Source organism: Dendrobium catenatum, unplaced genomic scaffold, assembly GCF_001605985.2.
Source record: "Dendrobium catenatum unplaced genomic scaffold, ASM160598v2 fragScaff_scaffold_156, whole genome shotgun sequence".
In the NCBI taxonomy this organism is placed as follows: domain Eukaryota; kingdom Viridiplantae; phylum Streptophyta; class Magnoliopsida; order Asparagales; family Orchidaceae; genus Dendrobium; species Dendrobium catenatum.
In genome coordinates, this window is record NW_021318618.1 from 6,124,121 (window position 1) to 6,141,497 (window position 17,377).

The 17,377-nt window shown below is 34.9% G+C and overlaps 1 protein-coding gene across 5 annotated transcripts; it reads left to right on the forward strand.

Moving 5' to 3' along the window:
• The first annotated feature begins 1,327 nt into the window (after positions 1-1,327).
• Positions 1,328-13,783, forward strand: LOC110096476 (protein argonaute 10). Of its 5 annotated transcripts, none has more exons than XM_028692265.1 (23): positions 1,328-1,411; positions 2,879-3,418; positions 3,724-3,932; positions 6,806-6,955; positions 7,065-7,198; positions 7,319-7,428; positions 7,527-7,633; positions 7,860-7,995; positions 8,083-8,199; positions 8,291-8,398; positions 8,502-8,573; positions 8,830-8,952; positions 9,052-9,205; positions 9,293-9,414; positions 9,903-10,040; positions 10,119-10,261; positions 10,784-10,846; positions 11,326-11,389; positions 11,512-11,647; positions 11,734-11,807; positions 12,564-12,658; positions 12,924-12,955; positions 13,414-13,783. In XM_028692265.1, exons 2-23 carry the CDS (start codon positions 2,966-2,968, stop codon positions 13,590-13,592), a joined length of 2,919 nt encoding a protein of 972 aa, XP_028548098.1. In that variant the 5' UTR covers positions 1,328-1,411; positions 2,879-2,965; the 3' UTR covers positions 13,593-13,783. The 5 variants fall into 5 exon arrangements, with proteins under 5 accessions (XP_028548098.1, XP_028548093.1, XP_020678111.1 ...); XM_028692260.1 differs by having other exon boundaries at positions 1,368-1,411; positions 2,876-3,418; XM_020822452.2 differs by lacking the exon at positions 1,328-1,411 and adding an exon at positions 1,421-2,121 and having other exon boundaries at positions 2,876-3,418.
• The last annotated feature ends 3,594 nt before the right edge of the window (positions 13,784-17,377 follow it).

Consider the following 17,377-nt stretch of genomic DNA (forward strand, 5'->3'; position numbering starts at 1 on the left):
TAGTCATTAGTTCTAGCGGATTATCCGTTAGAATTTTTGGTGGAAATGTACCACCAGTATTTCTAGTGGATTATTTGCCGGAATAATACGTTGGATACATGTAGGCGGAAGAGTCCGGCGGATTATCTGTCGGAAATACCGCACTGTAAATTTTCGCCGGGAAGTCGATACTTCCGTCGATATATTATTTAAGATCAATACAAAGGTTAGTTTTTTAATTAGTTAAAAATTTTAAATATTTTTTATAATTTTTTGAAAATTTCAACTTAGGCTTTAGTTGAGACCGCTTTTTTAATGCTTTCTAAAAATGTTTTTATTATAAAAATGTTTTAAACTAGAAATATTTTTACTATAAAACTACTTTAGAAAAAGGTAGGAAAATTGTCCAAAACAAAATCTTAACTGTAAGTCCTCCCTATCATTTTGGTAAACCCTAATTGCCCGAGGCTTTGTTCAACCAAATATCATTCAAAATAAAATTTGTATGTTCTTAGTGATAAACAAAATAATATATATGCAAAATTATGAAAAGGGCGCACATATAATACAATTTATTATATTTTGCTTTGCATGTCTGTCATATATTATAAGTATGCAATGAGATTATTTTAGGTGTTTTGGCATATTATGACTTCGTTTGGGGCTGTTTTCTTACTATTTTTTAAAGCATTTTTTGAGTAAAAAATTAAATTTTTTGTACTAAAAAGTTGGTTTAAGAAGCAGTACCAAAGCCGTCCCAAACGAAATCTAAATAATCTAAAATGATTAGTCAATAGATGATTTGAATAATTTGAATCTTATTAAAAAATAATTAAAATGATGTTTTACTATTTTTTTTCTTTTATTTTTATTCTGTTAGGGTCGTAAAATAAAAGAAGAGAATGCATTTTATTTTTATAAATTTAAACTTTTAGCTACAAAGGCTCTCAATTACTGATCACCATTGCATATTCACTTGGGGGCAATGATAGTTCATGATGCTCTATTATTACAATAAAAAATATTTATCCTAAGCATCCTTGAAGTACACATGGAGCCAACCGATCATAATTTGCAATAAAAAAAGTATGAAGTACTATCATCTCAACAGAGTGCTTTACTGTATTTTATTAAAAAAATATCTTATTTTATATAAAGATATAGCTATTTAATGTGACAATTTACATGATTATAGATTAAAAAAACAATTTTTAAAAATGATGATTTTTAATTATGTTTTTACATTAATAATTAAAAAAAAAAATCTAAACGGAACAGAATTAAACCAAAATATTAAAGCCTCAGGATCACAAATTTCACCTACCATAAAGGACCCATCCATGATATCTATGTTGCAGAAGCCTTCAATGCGATAATCCTAAAACTAATAATATTCCCAGTTCATAGACAGTACAATATGGCTTCAGTTTAGGTACGCTCATAGGTCATTTCTTTAGAGAAGAGATATGGGGGAGAAGGCATTGAGATCTCTGCCTCTCTATAGGACTGAGTTTCCAATTATTCTTCTTCTATGGATTTTTGTATTTAATTTCTTATGGCTTCTTTTCCTTCTTTCTCTGTCCCTCTCTTTCTATCTCCACACACTATTTTGTTCAAACTTGATTTATTATTTTGGAGTTTATAATCAAGTATGGGATATTGTTGCTCTATAAAGTTCCAAAGCGCCTCTTCCCTCTCCTATGCGCTGTTGCTGCTGCAGCTGTCAAAGCGGCAGAATGCAGAGCCCCATCAGCCAGCACCTATATCTCAGTATGTGTTGCCACTTTTGAATAAACAGAAGGAAAAGGAAGAAAATTTTAAATAAAAGAGAAAGGCCACTCTTTTATTTGAACCAATCCCGCTTTTCCTTTTCCACGTGATAAAAGAAAGCCCATCAAAAGCCATTGCATGCGTGTATAGGTTTCATCACTCGTTCTCTCTCTCTCTTTCTTGTTCTTCACCTCTAAGCTCTTGATCTTTTCTAGCTAGCTTTAAAGAGAGGAGTTCCTGTGAGAAGGGTCTTTTCTTCTATGATTAAAGCCGATGGTTGTACTGGTCGATATAGATGGCTTGAAGGCTGTATAAATTTCACCCTTTGGTGCATCAGGAGGGCTCTTCGGCTGGGTGAATCGTATTTTTTTGGTACTTGGGTTATCTTTGCTTTTTTCCATCTTCGACTTTATATTTTTTCTTGCCATTGTTTTGTTTTCATTTGTTTGTTTTTGGTGAGACATGAAAGCTCTGTTTTTTAGTTGCTTGCGTTTGTTCTTTCCTGGTTTTAGCGTCTCCGCTGCTGGATTTTTGCTGCAAGCTTTGGCTTTGGAGTAAATGCGACTTCCATTGTTTTTATTGATGGCGAGTTTTGTTTTGGAGTGTTGTAATTGTTCAAGTTTGTTGATTTCCTGGGTTTTGAATTCCTGTTCATGGACAAGACTGTCTTAACTTCTGTCATTGCGCTTGCATGAAGTTCTTCTGTGTTTGACAAATTTGAAACTTTTTTTATGGGTTTGTACTTCTCATTTGCTGGTAAGCTATGCTCTTCTTGGTGGAAATGAAGCCCTTTTTTTTTCTCCTTTCTGAATAGGCTGTATTTTCTTCTTCATTGGTTCGAGACTTGGAGTATTTTAGCTGCAAAGGAAAAAAAAAAAATTCAAATTGGAAGGTTTACTTGTGTTCCATGTACAAATTTGTATGCCTTCCCCTCTTTTGTTCTTGTTGAGTTTGAACTTTACAGCAAGTTAGCAACTTTAGTGTTACTCATCCCTTCCCTCTGAAAACATTCTCTTTGTTTGTAAAGAAACAATTAAAAAGATCTTTTATCCTGCTTTTACTTTGGAAGATGCATTAATGGCGTACACATATTTCTCAACTCTAATGCCTCCTCTTGTTTTTCCAGCAGAAAGAGAAGCAGTTAAGTGAAATACTAGTTCGTTCTTGAAAAAACTATAGTGTTTACTTCTTCCGAAGTTCTTCGCAACTTGCAACCATGCCTATTAGGCAAATGAAGGAAGGTTCTGAGCAGCACCTTGTGATAAAATCTCAAGTGAACAGTCATGTGAATCCAGTTCATAAAGCTCCCAAAGCTCAACATAATGGCAAAGGGCCTCCGTCCCAAGAACGGCAAGTTTCAGAAATGCAAAGCATGAACTCACCTTCTGCAATGAGCAGAGGCAGGAGAAGAAGTAGAGGAGCCAAGAAGAACGGGCGGTGCGATGAGATCTCCTTTTTGAGGCCACCGAAGACTAATGGTTGTCGGATTCATAACGGGTGCCTGGAGAATGAAGGTCCTTTATGTTATTCCGAGATGGGCGTTCCTTCTTCAAGCAAATCTCTGAGATTTCCTACCAGGCCTGGATTTGGGCAGTCAGGAACTCGAGTAATTATCAAGGCTAATCATTTCTTCACGGAGCTTCCAAACAATGATTTATTCCACTATGATGTAAGAAATTTACAATCTTTCTTTATTTTTCCTTTGATAATTTATATGCTTGGCTTTTGTATTTTGAGATTATCTTTTTCATTTCCAAGCTATTTAGTAGTCTTATTTTCCTCTGGGAACTTTTACAAAAGAAGTATTTATAAAAGGAAAAGTGGTATTTTTTTTCTAGATTAGTTGATCGGAATGCTTGAGTGTTTTTAGTCTGTTATTTTCATCGAATAAAATGGAGAGCCCTGTTACTTTGTATCCTGCATTTTTCTTTGCTTCCATTCCATACATATTGTTAATTCTAAACCCTGCTATAGGTGAAGATAACACCTGAAGTAGCATCAAAGAATGTCAACAGAAGTGTTATTGTAGAACTTGTGAAGCTTTACAGGGAGTCTGAGCTAGGAATGAGGTTGCCTGCTTATGATGGAAGGAGGAGTCTTTACACAGCAGGGGAGCTCCCCTTCTCTTACAAAGAGTTCAACATCAAACTTCTGGATGAACATGATGGAACCAGTGGACCGAGGCAAGTTTTTTCCTTTGTATCAAAATCAAGATTTTCATTTTGTGTAAAATAGGTTTCCAATATGATTTGGATAACAAGCTGATGTAGAGCATTTTAGCTTAAAAGGTTCCTTAGAATATCTTACATAGTTTGTTACAAGTTTGTTTCATGTTTTTGGAATCTTCTAGGTTTCTCTAAGTTAATCTGGGTTTCTCTACTTAAGTATTATATATAGTATGATGTAAGGAAGGAGGAGCATTGATGAATATTATATGAATTGATGCCTTTGAGCTTGGTTTGTTATCTTGTTTTTGGAAATCCTTCAAAATCCTCTTCTTCCAACGATTTACTCCCCACATCAATTGGTATCAGAGCCCGGAAATTGCGAAGAACGATGGACTGCAGAAGGTGGGTTGTAGACGACGATTGTCATCGACCACCCATCTCCTTCGGTGTCAATCTTCGTCGACCACCCAATTTCTTCGGCTTCGATAGTCGTCGATAGCCCACCCTCTACAGTCCATCGTTCTTCATAAGCTCTAGGCTCTGACACCAATTGATGTGGAGAGTAAATCGTTGGATCGTTGGAAGAAGAGAATGCTTGAAGAATTTTCAAGAATATGATAACAAATCAAGCTCAAAGACTTCAATTCATATATTATTCATAAATGCTCATCATTCCTTACATTATACTATATATAATACTTAAGTAGAGAAACTTAGATAAACCTAGATGATTCTAGAAAACATGAAACAAATTTGTAACAAACTACATAAGATATCTTAAGGAACCTTTTAAGCTAAAATGCTCTGCATCAAAAGCATTTAAACTAATGAAATGAACATGATGAAGTGAACAGAAGCAATGTTACATTCATAAGGTGTCGCTCCGAACAAACACCTTTATATATAGTCTACTCCATTTCCTTGAGTATTGCTTATTGTTAAATGATCATCTATTTTGCTTTAATTTTCATATTATGTTTGCATTGCATAGTGATATTTAAAGACAAGCAAGGATAAGTGGGAAACTTTTGGAGTTTTAGCTTTATGGTGAGTTTAGCCTTTCGGTTGGTTAAAAATATGAGCTCATATATGCTGGGGAACTGTTTGTTATATTTTTCATAACTTCGGCCTAATTTGGGCTTATATCATATGATTAACTTATTATAGGTTATGATAGAAATTTCAAAACACTTTCCCATTAGTGGTAAATCACATAGATTGATAGAAGAGAGAAGCTCATAGCAAACCCTGGGTGAAGATAAGGAGGACATCATGAGAAATGGCTTGTAGGATGAGGAAGAATGCATCCAAAGCTATGCTTGAATGAGGAAGAAGAATTGGAGATTGTAAAGGAGAAGAAAAGCGGATGGGAGCCTAGACAAGGACAAGAAGTAACATTGAAATTTGAAGAGGAAATAGTATAGGAGAGGTGAAACAAAGATCATAGAATAAGAGAGAAGTGAAGAGAATGCATGGAGGGAAAATACGGGTCTAGAGAAATCGATAATGTGGTTAAGATTAAGTAGGGTTGAATGTGTGCTTAGATTTTTCTCGCTTGTCACCTTAAGTGAACATGAGTCACAATTAGGGTTGCAAACTAACCGTGCCGAGCCGAGTATGTGAGTGTTCATTTAATATCAGCTTGTTCAAGTTTGGTTCATGTTTGTTCGAGCTTTATTGTTTGTGTTCATGTTTGGTTCATTTAAATTAATGATTGTTCATGTTCGGTTCATGTTCAGTTAATGTTCAATTCATTTAGTGCTTATCGAGTTTTAAATAAGCAAGCATGAACGAGCTATAAACGAGCTCTACTTTTAGATGTTCATTAACTTAACAAACGAGCTTTATCGAGCTTGCTAACAAACGATTACATCGAGCATGTTCGCGAACATATTTAACGAATTTTTTTAAACTATTAAACAAACATGTTCATGAATATATGTATGAACAAAAACATTTATAATAAAAGCAATTGTCTATGCAAGAAAGAATGACAAGAACTAATGGAAGTAATATTCGAAGCTTTAAATTATCGTCGTTGCTAATCTTGCAAACACAAGCTTCAACGTTGTCGCCTTGTCAGGGAGAAGGATGAGCAGAGAAACGAGAAGATTCGTTACTACAGTGCGTCTAGGAGAATGAAGAAAGAAAACCTTGCGAGGAGAAAGAGCGGCGAAGTAGGTTCCGTCTTTCTAAATTCGCCAGTTCGCGAGTTTGGGAAGAAAAATTAGGGCAAGCGGGAACATAAGGAGGGAAAATAGTAAAATACCAAGGAAAATTCTAAGTAGCCTGCGTTTGCCGCCTCTCTTTTTGTCCTTGGGATTCATTTACTAAGATTTAATAAGAATATTTAATTAACATATAATATAATATTTATTTACTTTAAATTTTATTATTTAACAATAATTATATCATTATATTATAATAAATATAAAATATTTATATTATTTATATTTATTAATTATATAATCAAATATTAATTATTTTCATCGAGCATATTCACGAGTTTAAAATTGAACACGAATCGAGCTTAATGTCGAGCTTGTTCACGAGCTTCAAATGATGTTGTTCGCGAATATAAATGAGTCGAACACATTAGTGTTCAAGTTTGTTTTTTTAAGAATCTAGTATTTAAAATATTGTTCAAGTTTGTTTATTTAGTTAATTAAACGATCACAAATGAGCTTTAATCAAACCGAACAACGAGTAGCTCATCGAACGCTTGGTTCGCTTGCAGCCTTAGTTACAATAAGCTTAAGTAGGCTTAAGACAATTCCCAAAACTTTGTTTGGCTTAGAAATCAAGCTTAATCTAACTTAAGTTGGTTAGTATGTCAGAACTAAACAACACCTTTTATGATTTTTTTTTGAATTTTTTTAATAATACAGAAGGGAGAGAGAATACAAGGTGGAAATTAAATTTGTTGCAAGGGCAAGTATGTACCATCTGCAACAATTTCTAGTTGGCAAATGTGCAGAGGCACCACAGGAAGCTTTTCAGGTTCTTGACATTGTTTTAAGAGAACTCTCAAGTAAAAGGTATTTATCTTAGAATACTTCAGTATTTTATTATTTATTTCTATACTTTGATCTAGTTGGATTAGTTTTAACTTTCTAAACCAGCTTCTGTCTAAATTTTCATTATAAGGTACTTCCCTGTTGGGAAATCCTTCTTTTCTCCAGATATTAGGACCCCACAGCGTCTTGGTGATGGTCTTGAATCATGGCGCGGATTTTACCAAAGTATAAGACCTACACAAATGGGTTTATCCCTTAATATAGGTATGTGGGATTGTATTTCTTCTCTTGTTAAACATGACTTTGGCGAATCTATTATATCTATTTATGCTATTAAATTAGTATTTTTAGTACTTTGTAGATAATGTTTTCTTATTTTTCTAGACATGTCCTCTGCTGCTTTTATTGAGCCTCTTCCAGTGATTGAGTTTGTTGCTCAACTTCTTGGTAAGGATGTCTTGTCAAGGCCACTCACTGACGCAGACCATGTCAAAGTATAAATGATTCCATTTGATTATGATGAAGGCATAGAGGTCTTTTGCCTTGTCTTTGTGCTAATTTCTCTTAAAATTTTTTACCAAAAACATTTCAGATTAAAAAGGCCCTTAGAGGAGTGAAGGTCGAAGTAACTCACCGAGGGAATGTTCGACGGAAGTACAGAATTTCTGGATTGACCACTCAACCAACACGAGAGCTTATGTAAGATAAACAATTAAATATTTTGAGGAAACTTTTTTAATGTGCATTATTGGAAAATGAGGCTGATTTTGATAACTTTTGTTGTTATAATAGCTGGTTATTGGCCATAATTAGGATTCATTTGATCAAAACTGAGCAAATCTATCTCTACTTGAACTTTGTCCTATAAGGATATGTGGAAGATGTTGTCATGCTTTAATTGAATTCCTTATGTTCACTTTGGTAGGTTTCCCATTGATGACCAGTCAATGAAATCAGTTGTGGAGTACTTCCTGGAGGTATATGGATTCACTATACAACATACTCATCTTCCCTGTCTTCAAGTTGGAAACCAAAAAAAGGTTAACTATTTGCCCATGGAGGTATTGCACAAATTCAGATGGCTTGCTGAGATACATTTTTTACTTTTATTTATCAGTGTGTAAATGTTTTTAAACCTTGCCTTAAAGGCATGCAAGATATTGAGTGGTCAACGCTATACCAAAAGATTAAATGAAAAGCAAATCACTGCTTTACTGAAAGTTACTTGCCAAAGACCAAGGGATCGGGAGAGCGATATCTTGCAGGTTCTTATTGCAGAATTCATTTTAATAACTGAAATGTTTCTCTAATATTCAACTAAAGTGTTTCATTAGAAAACTGACAACAAACATGCAGACAGTTCGACATAATGCCTATAATCAAGACCCATATGCAAAGGAATTCGGCTTAAAAATCAGCGAAAAGCTTGCTTCTATCGAGGCTCGAATTCTTCCTGCTCCTTGGGTACTTCTTTGTACTTGTATTTCTACACTTTATGTGTAATAGATGTTTATTATTTATATGATTCTTCATATTCTCCACCAATTCTTTACAAAATGGATTATAGCTGAAGTATCACGAGGCTGGCAAGGAGAAAGACTGTCTACCGCATGTTGGTCAGTGGAACATGATGAACAAGGTATTACAGCTTGCTAACAAATTGCACACCTTTCTTCAGTAAGGCTTTGTTTGGGACGACTTTTTTACTGTTTCTTAAAACAGCTCTCTAATACAAAAAAATTAATTTTCGTACTAAAAAGTCGCTTTAAGCAGCAATAAGAAAGCCGTCCCAAACGAACCCTAATATTCATGCTTTTTACATTGATAAAAGTAAGATCATAAGATTTATTTTCTGATTGCTATTTAATGTGAATTTCGGGATTTGATCATAAAAGAAAATGATAAATGGAAGCACAGTAAGTAGATGGGCATGTATTAACTTCTCGCGAAGTGTTCAAGAGGCCGTTGCTCGAGGATTTTGCAATGAGCTTGGTAAAATGTGTCAAGTTTCAGGCATGGTAAATACTTCTCACTGCCATATGAAATTCTATCCACTGATAAGATGTTTTATATGTAATCTTACACTCAACTTTCGAACTGTTACTGTCCTTTTGCAGGAATTTATTCCCGAGCCTGTAATACCCGTCTACCCAGCAAGGCCTGAACAAGTTGAGAAAGCATTGAAATATGTATGTAATGCATCAGCTTCCAAAGGAAAGGAATTAGAGCTACTTGTAGCTATTTTACCTGACAATAATGGTTCTTTGTATGGTATGCAACAAGATGTTTCTCATTCATTTTAACATGTTACAGTTTGTTTGTATTTTATCTTTTTCAAATGATGTTATATAACTCTAGGTGATCTCAAGAGGATATGCGAGACCGAATTGGGATTAATATCACAATGCTGTCTTACAAAGCATGTATTCAAGATAAGCAAGCAGTATCTGGCAAATGTTGCATTGAAAATTAATGTCAAGGTAAAGGAGCATAATATTGATGTTTTAAACCATTTTTATTATTCTGACAACTTAGTTGATACGGAGCATTTTAGTTTAAATCGTTTACTAGACATATGTTATCTAGAATGATATAAGAAGAGTTGAGAAGTTTTCTCTAGTTTTCTACCTAATTATTATATATAGTATGATATAAGAAGAGTTGAGACATTGATGAATATTATCTCTTCTTGAAGCTTTTAAGCTTTCTGTTTATACCTGGATTGAGAAATTTTTCAAGAAGGTCTGATTCTTCCGACGATCATCACATCATTAGTTGTAGATGTTGACAGTGTCATCTAGTCATTTTCTTACTGGCCTGACTTATTCTTTTTTGGTATTTTTTTACCACTTGAGTACAACTTGATCTTCAATATGAATTTATTCTTCAAAATCTTGTTTTTAGTTTGTATAGATTTTTTTTTCTTTAAATTGTTTTAATTCTATAATGTGTGCATTGCCTGTTACAGATGGGAGGGAGAAATACTGTTCTTATGGATGCAATCAGCTGGAGAATACCTTTAGTTAGTGATATACCGACTATAATCTTTGGAGCTGATGTGACTCACCCAGAGAATGGAGAGGATTCCAGTCCTTCGATTGCAGCTGTAATTTCATTTTTATATTGTTTAGGTAGTCTGGACTATATTGATCATATCAATGAAGAGGAGTTTCTACTGTTGTAGGTAGTTGCTTCTCAAGATTGGCCTGAGATTACGAAGTATGCTGGCTTGGTTAGTGCTCAGGCTCATAGACAGGAGCTTATACAAGACTTGTACAATACGTGGAATGATCCAGTCAGAGGCATTGTTAGTGGGGGGATGATTCGGTACTTGTAACTTTTACTGGAGTTTGAGTGTTATAACATATTGCCATGCATTCCATAGACCATAATAAGTTACATCACCTTGGAATATATCGAGATTTAAATATTTATTCCTGGCCTCAACAATGAGAATTTGGATAATAAGAAACCTCGCTTCAAATATGGGATTAATTATTCTGTGCGGACCCCGAACGCTGTCGGAGATCAACCAGAATGCTCGATAACGCGGCTTGGTACTGCTCGGTACCGCTTGGTACCACTGCTGAGTATCACTGATGTGGTGCATTCTGGTTGGTCTTCATATGACGTTCTGGGTCTAGCCTCCACACATAATAATTTCTCCAAATATGAGGCTGAAATGTTCAAATATATGAAAGAATACTCAGAATCTTGCATACAGAAGCATAGAAAGAAAAAAATATTGCTTTTCTTTAGGCAGTTACATTTGTGATAACATATTGTCCAATTGGCATGTAATGAGACCTTTTTGTTCTACCTCAATTGATTATATTGCATATATTGTAGGGAACTGTTAATATCCTTTAGAAAGGCTACTGGACAAAAGCCTTTGAGGATCATATTCTACAGGTTAGTAATTTTTGACACATTCAGATGCTTAAGTAATTTAAGCATGAATGCTTGACCTAACTCCTTTCTTATAGTGGATTTTTTGTTGTGGAATTAAAATTCAATATTTATGAATTGAAGTGGTGGTGACTTTTGTTTTTTTCTTTTGAAAATAAGCCTGCATTTTTGTAGTTTCATGGAAACAAATGCATATTGTCACTGCAAGTTTTCATCATATCTTAAAATTAAAAAAAAAATCTTATGGATTGGCTATGGGAGCAATATATATTATACAGACCGTGACCTCTAACTATTGATAAACGAACCAGGGAGGAATTGGGGGTGACTTTTGCGCCCAATGGATCTTAAATAAAAGGAATATGTAAAATAACAATGAAATAAGGTTCTTGATTGTCAAATTCTGATGTTTTTACGTTTCATGAAAATCTTTTATTTTAGTATTTAGATGTATAACCAACAGTGATGATCTGTTTGGCCAGGGATGGCGTGAGTGAAGGACAATTTTACCAAGTTCTTCTCTATGAATTGGATGCAATCCGAAAAGTTAGTTATCCTTCCTATGAATATATTTCACATTCCTTGCAATCTAAATTATAAAATTACATGTAATATGGAGTAAATTAACAACTTTGAGAATGCTAAATATCCTACTTTCTTCTGCATAGGCCTGTGCTTCTCTTGAACCAAACTACCAGCCACCAGTCACTTTTGTTGTAGTCCAAAAAAGGCATCATACAAGACTGTTTGCCAGCAACCACAAAGATCGGTCAGCTACAGACAAGAATGGAAACATCTTACCTGGTATACTATACTATTGATAGGCTTATTTTTTACTATGTTCAAGTCACATTCAATTTCATTTGGAAAATTTTTATCTTGTTATGCAGGCACAGTAGTTGACTCTTCAATTTGCCATCCAACAGAGTTTGATTTCTACTTATGCAGCCATGCTGGTATTCAGGTGAGCTTTTATGAAAGTTCAATCTGAGCCATAGTAAGTACATAAAGTCAGGGAGGGCATAGCATCTCTTATTTTCTTGTATGGAAAGTATAAGTATTTTAGCTTTTAATGCTAGTTGAGGCTTGTAAATGGACTATATATTAAGTGATCAGAATAAAGGTATATTGTTACCCTGCATGTTATAACAAAATCTTTTTCCTTACACTTTCAAAAAGATAAAACTCTATCACGTTCAAGGAATCCACTAAGGGTTCGTTTGGGACGGCTTTCTTATTGTTTCTTAAAGCAGTTTTCTAGTACAAAAAAATTAATTTTTGTACTAGAAAGCTGCTTTAAGAAATAGTAAGAAAGTCATCCCAAACGAAGCCTATAATGAGGCTATATTAAGTGATCAGAATAAAAGTATACTGCTACCCTGCATACCATCACAAAATTTTTTACCTTACACTTTTAAAAAGATAAAAAAGCTATCTTGTTCAAGGAATCTTAAAAGTGCAATAAGATTTTTTGTATTGTGTAATTTTTAGTTTTTCTTTCACTAGTGGTCCTTTTAAAATTCATAGATATTAAGGTTTCTTTGTCACGCCATATTCTAGATTATCTAACTATCCTCGTTTTTCCATTTAGTTAGCTTTATATAGTTAATAAAATAGCATTATTTCCCTAATTCCCTTGTTCCTTTCAACTTTATTCCATGGTTACTAAAGAGAAGTATTGTCAATATTTTTAAGCTTGATTTGATCTGCTTTGAAACAGGGAACCAGCAGACCTGCTCACTACCATGTTCTATGGGATGAGAACAATTTTACAGCTGATGGGCTGCAGTCCCTCACCAACAATCTTTGCTACACGTATGTAAACAGGGAAAAAAAAAACTATGTTTTGGTCCTAACAGGAACAAGAAGGCTTTGTTTGGATTGGAAGGAAATGAAATGAAATTTAACCGACTTGTGGCTGGATTATGAATCCATAGCCATTGATTGAAACATTTTAACCTTTTTTCTTTCATATCCTTCCACTCAAATTCTCAGCATCCAAACATAGCCTGACTAAACATATAACACTAAACAAATCTGGTTTTGATGATTTGTAACCATGTCAAACTTGAACTTGCAGTTATGCGAGGTGCACGCGATCGGTCTCAGTTGGTAAGGCTCTTATCTTGAACTCATAATAGATATCATATTAGGTTCTATAAAATATACAAATGCATGAATTTTATAAACTTCGGCTTCATTTGGGAAGACTTTTTGCTGCTTCTTAAATCAGTTTTCGAGTACAAAAATTTTAACTTTTGTGCTTAAAAACTGTTTTAAGAAGCAGTAAAAAAGCCGCCCCAAATCATGCCTTCATCTTGATTCAGTTGATGCCTCCCATCTCTTGTTTGAACAAGAAGTCAATTATCCAAAATTAGAAGAACATAGGGGTTGTTAGCTAATTACCTTTTTCATAAAATGACATCTCCATCAAACTATAATGATTTTACCAAGTTTAAACATTGAAACTTCTCCCCATCAAGAATGTTCTTTTCATGATAATTTGCATTTGGTAGGAGTAAAAATTTTGCTTTGTTGCTAAAGTTTCTCATTACAAATGCATCTATCAGTGCCTCCAGTATACTATGCACACTTAGCCGCCTTTCGAGCTCGTTTCTATGTTGAACCAAACACACAGGAGAATGGGTCATGTGGCACAGCCAGGAATAAGTGTGAAGTAGGCGAGTTAGCAGTTAGGCCATTGCCAGCTCTTAAAGAGAATGTGAAGAGAGTAATGTTCTACTGTTAGATAAAATTTGTGGTATATATGCACATGTATATCAAGGTCGCATCATGTTGTTTCTTGTAATTTTCTCTGGCTCCCCTTTTTTTTTCAATGAATGAACTTTTAGGCTTTAATTTTAGCTTCCCTTTCATTTATTCTGTTTGAACCAAGCTGTTTCATATCAAGTTTTGCATTTATATATTGTTGACAAGTAATATATCATTGATACAGGTGTTGTTCTCTGTTCTTATTTGTAGAAATATGAAATCTCATTGACTGTACTAACACTGAAAATTCATCAGAAAGTTATGAACTTTCATTCAAATGTGGGTTCTGAAGTCCAACTTTTCTAATTGAGTGAAGGGGCAAACGATTTGCTAATGAAAATTTTTGCTTGTTGTCTTGTAGTCATATGGAACTTCTATTGCAATTTTAACATAGAAATCAAAATTGTGGTGGCATTATCAACTTAGGCTTTGTTTGGGCAATTTTTTTTTGCTGTTTTTAAAGTAATTTTTTAGTAAAAAAAATTAAAAATTTTAATTAAAAAGCTGCTGCTTCTTAAAAAATTCATCTCAAATGAAACTTTAGTGTGATTATTATTTTTAACTACTTCCAAAGTCTTGATTAATATGTCCATTATTGTGAAAAAGGAGGCGAGGCTGTTCAGAATTTTTAATTGCAGACATCCTTTTCAATTATCTGTAGCCTTTCATGTCACTGCTTACATCATATAGCCGTAAATTTTGACTGGTTTTATGGATCAAGGATGTGGTGCTTTGAGTTGACTGTCATAAAGATGGGAGATAAATGTACATATAACAGGTGATGGGATTACGAACTGGGAAGATCAAGATGATTATACTCATCTTTTTCTGGTCAAGAAGCTTATATAGGCATGTATGTATACGTTAAATTTTAATTCAATAGTAGCAAATAATTTTTTTTTAATTTAAATTTGATGATTGGAACAAAAACCTAACGGTCATACGCAAAAATAAAAAAAAAAGGAAAAAAAAAACGGAGACATTGTTCAATCATTTCATCTAACCCAATTCTCTGTCGTTTCGCATGCTCCGCTAGGGCTTTGCTCTAGCTTCCTTTGGTGCAGTTTTGCGTTGTTAGGTTGCTCACCTCTGTGGTGCTGGTCATCTCTGCATTTTTCAGTGAAGTTTCCTTTTTTTTTGTTTTGTTTTTAGTTTGTTGGTTCTTTTTTCCCCCTTATGGCGTGTGTCAGAATGGCACCAAAGTTTTGCGACCCTGATTTTTTAGGCGGTTTTTCTTTTTCGTGTTCATTTTTGGATGTTCTTGCGGGCTCCTCTTCGATCATTGATTTTCCTGAGCTTTGGGCATCCTCCTTTCGTGGCTTATCTTCTCTTTGGATCTTGGACCAAGAAATAGAGTCTTTAGCTGTGCCTTTTTAGTTCTCGTTGGTTGGTTTTTTCCTTTTAAATGACCCTCTATTGATACCATTTGTAGATTTTTTTTCAACCTCAAGCTGAATGGGGAGGTTTCGGTCACCTTGTTGGATTCGTCACATATTCTTATCAAGCTGGTAAATGACATTGATTACTGTAGGGTCTTCTATCATAGATCGTATTTGATTTATAATTAATATATGAGGCTTATTAAGTGGTTGCCCCTTGTTGATGTCGGTGTTGAATTGTCGGTGATCCCAATTTGGGTATTCTTTCCGTAACCGCACCCTCGCCTCTTTCCCCCCGCATCCTTCACAATTTGGCCTCTCTCTTTGGCAAACCTTTGAAAATAGATTCTGCTAAATTTATTGGATCTTGGCCGTCCTTAGCGTGTGTTTTAGTGGAGCTGGATATCACCAAATCTTACCCCGAAGGTGTGGTTAGGCTCTGAGAAGTTCAGCTATGTCCAGCAAGTGGTTATGGATGATTTACCTTCTTTTTGTGCTTGTTGTAAAAGTATTGGACATGCAGTTGGGAATTGTCGTCCTCCTGTGGTTGATCTGCCTAATTCTAACAGGGTACCTAACAAGGCTTCCGATAATTCTGCTTTAATTCCTCCTTCACCTCCTTCCCTTTGTTTGCCTATTTCTGCAGTGGGGGATTCTGTGAATGCTGTGGTTGCTGTCCCTTTAGAATTAGCCTATGCTGTGAATAGCGATGAGAATGCTGTGGTTTTTGAGGGGGTTAATCCTGTTAATTCTAATTCTAATTTAGTCTAGCTGGACTCTATTGTGATTTTAGAGGGGGTGGCTCCTGTTGCCCAGGTTTCGCGGTTATGTTCAAGTGAGCTTGCTATTTTGAATTGTAGTTTAAATTCTAAACCTGCTTTATCTTTTGCGGATAATGTGTCTGCCCAGTGCGGTTTGGCTGTGGATGATGTGCATTGTGTGGGCGTTGAGCCTTCTGGTTCATCTGTTTCTCCTAGTCGGAAATTGATTGGTTGTGTGGGATTGTCTCCGCTGGTTATCGAGAGTCTAAATGTTGTTTCTTCTTTTGTTAACCTGACGTTGAATATGCAGGTTCATGATCAATTAACTCCTAATGATGGTTTTGAGGGAAATATTAATTTTATTAATATCCCTATTTCAGTTATGTCTAATGTTGAAATGAAAGCTCATATGGTTAAGTCTGGGAAAAACTCTGTTTTGCTTCAAACTGATTGGTTGATTTTAGAGGTTTCCCTTTCTCTCCTTCTGGCGGAGAGTAAACAGATTTTTAGGATTTTGAGGAAATAATTGAACGCTCTATCGATCGTGATTTTTCTAATGCGGGTGGAAAGAAACATAAAAGCAAAGGCAAGAAGAAATAGGGTGTGTTGGTGGTTTTAGAATGTGGCTGGACGATGAGGAGGCCCCTGCTTCCCCTTGTTGGCTGGGCTGGTTGGCAATCTGGTGGACTGTATTCATTTAACTGACACCTATTGATGGTTTGTGTTTGGCTGTGAGGTTGGTGTTGGGGGACTCTATTCCTGAGTCCCTATTCGCTGCTTCTCCTTATTTGTCTGGTTTTTTAGGTTCTTACTGTTTTGTTCCTCGGGCTATTGGTCATTTGTTGTTGTAACCCTCTTTCTTTATTGAATAAATTTTGTGTAAAAAAAAAAAGGGTTTTCATGAAAGAAATTAGTGACTGTGAATCCTAAGGGGTGGTGATTGGTGAGGTGGTATGATAGAATGCACATTATCTCGGGTGAGCATGGATGACTGAAAAATTATAGTTAGGTTTTGGAGAAGGAATAAGAAAAATGAAAAATATTAACATTGATAAAAGTGAAATATCAGACATTATTTTTTTTTTTATCATATGTTTATCTCTGATTTAGTTGAATGAAGATCTGTTTAGGTGGTTGTAGATATACTTAAAATATTTTTGAACAAGTTAAAATCTATTGTCCTTTATTTTATGATGTTTTCCTTGAAGATTATTTTTTTACTTTCTTGTCTTCTAAAAGTTTAATAGTTGGTTGAAATTAATTAAAAGTTGAAATGGTGTGTCAAGATGGAAATTTTACATTCGGTCAGAGAATTGTTACTCGGTTTTTGCTCGGTATTTGGTCGGTATTGCAAGGTATTATTTGGTAATAACGAGGAATACCACTCTGTGAAGATCAATACCGAGTAATACCGAGCAATACCGAGCAATACCGAGTAGTTTTTGGGATTACTCGGTATTGCTCGTTATTACTCGGTATTTTGTCTTCACATAATGATATTTCTCGTTATTGTTGGTATTGCTCGGTTTTTCTCGTTTTGTGCCTGCGATCTTAGTGCCGGCCGAACGTAGCTCTACGTACGTTCACTGGACCAAATAAAAGTTCGTCAAGACGAAGGTGAA

Coding starts and splice junctions, on each gene's coding strand:
- LOC110096476 (XM_028692265.1), top strand. CDS start 2,966: ATGCCTATTAGGCAAATGAAGGAAGGTTCTGAGCAGCACCTTGTGATA. Junction 7,199..7,318: donor GGGTTTATCCCTTAATATAG/GTATGTGGGATT, acceptor TTATTTTTCTAG/ACATGTCCTCTGCTGCTTTT. Junction 8,574..8,829: donor AGTGGAACATGATGAACAAG/GTATTACAGCTT, acceptor TGATCATAAAAG/AAAATGATAAATGGAAGCAC.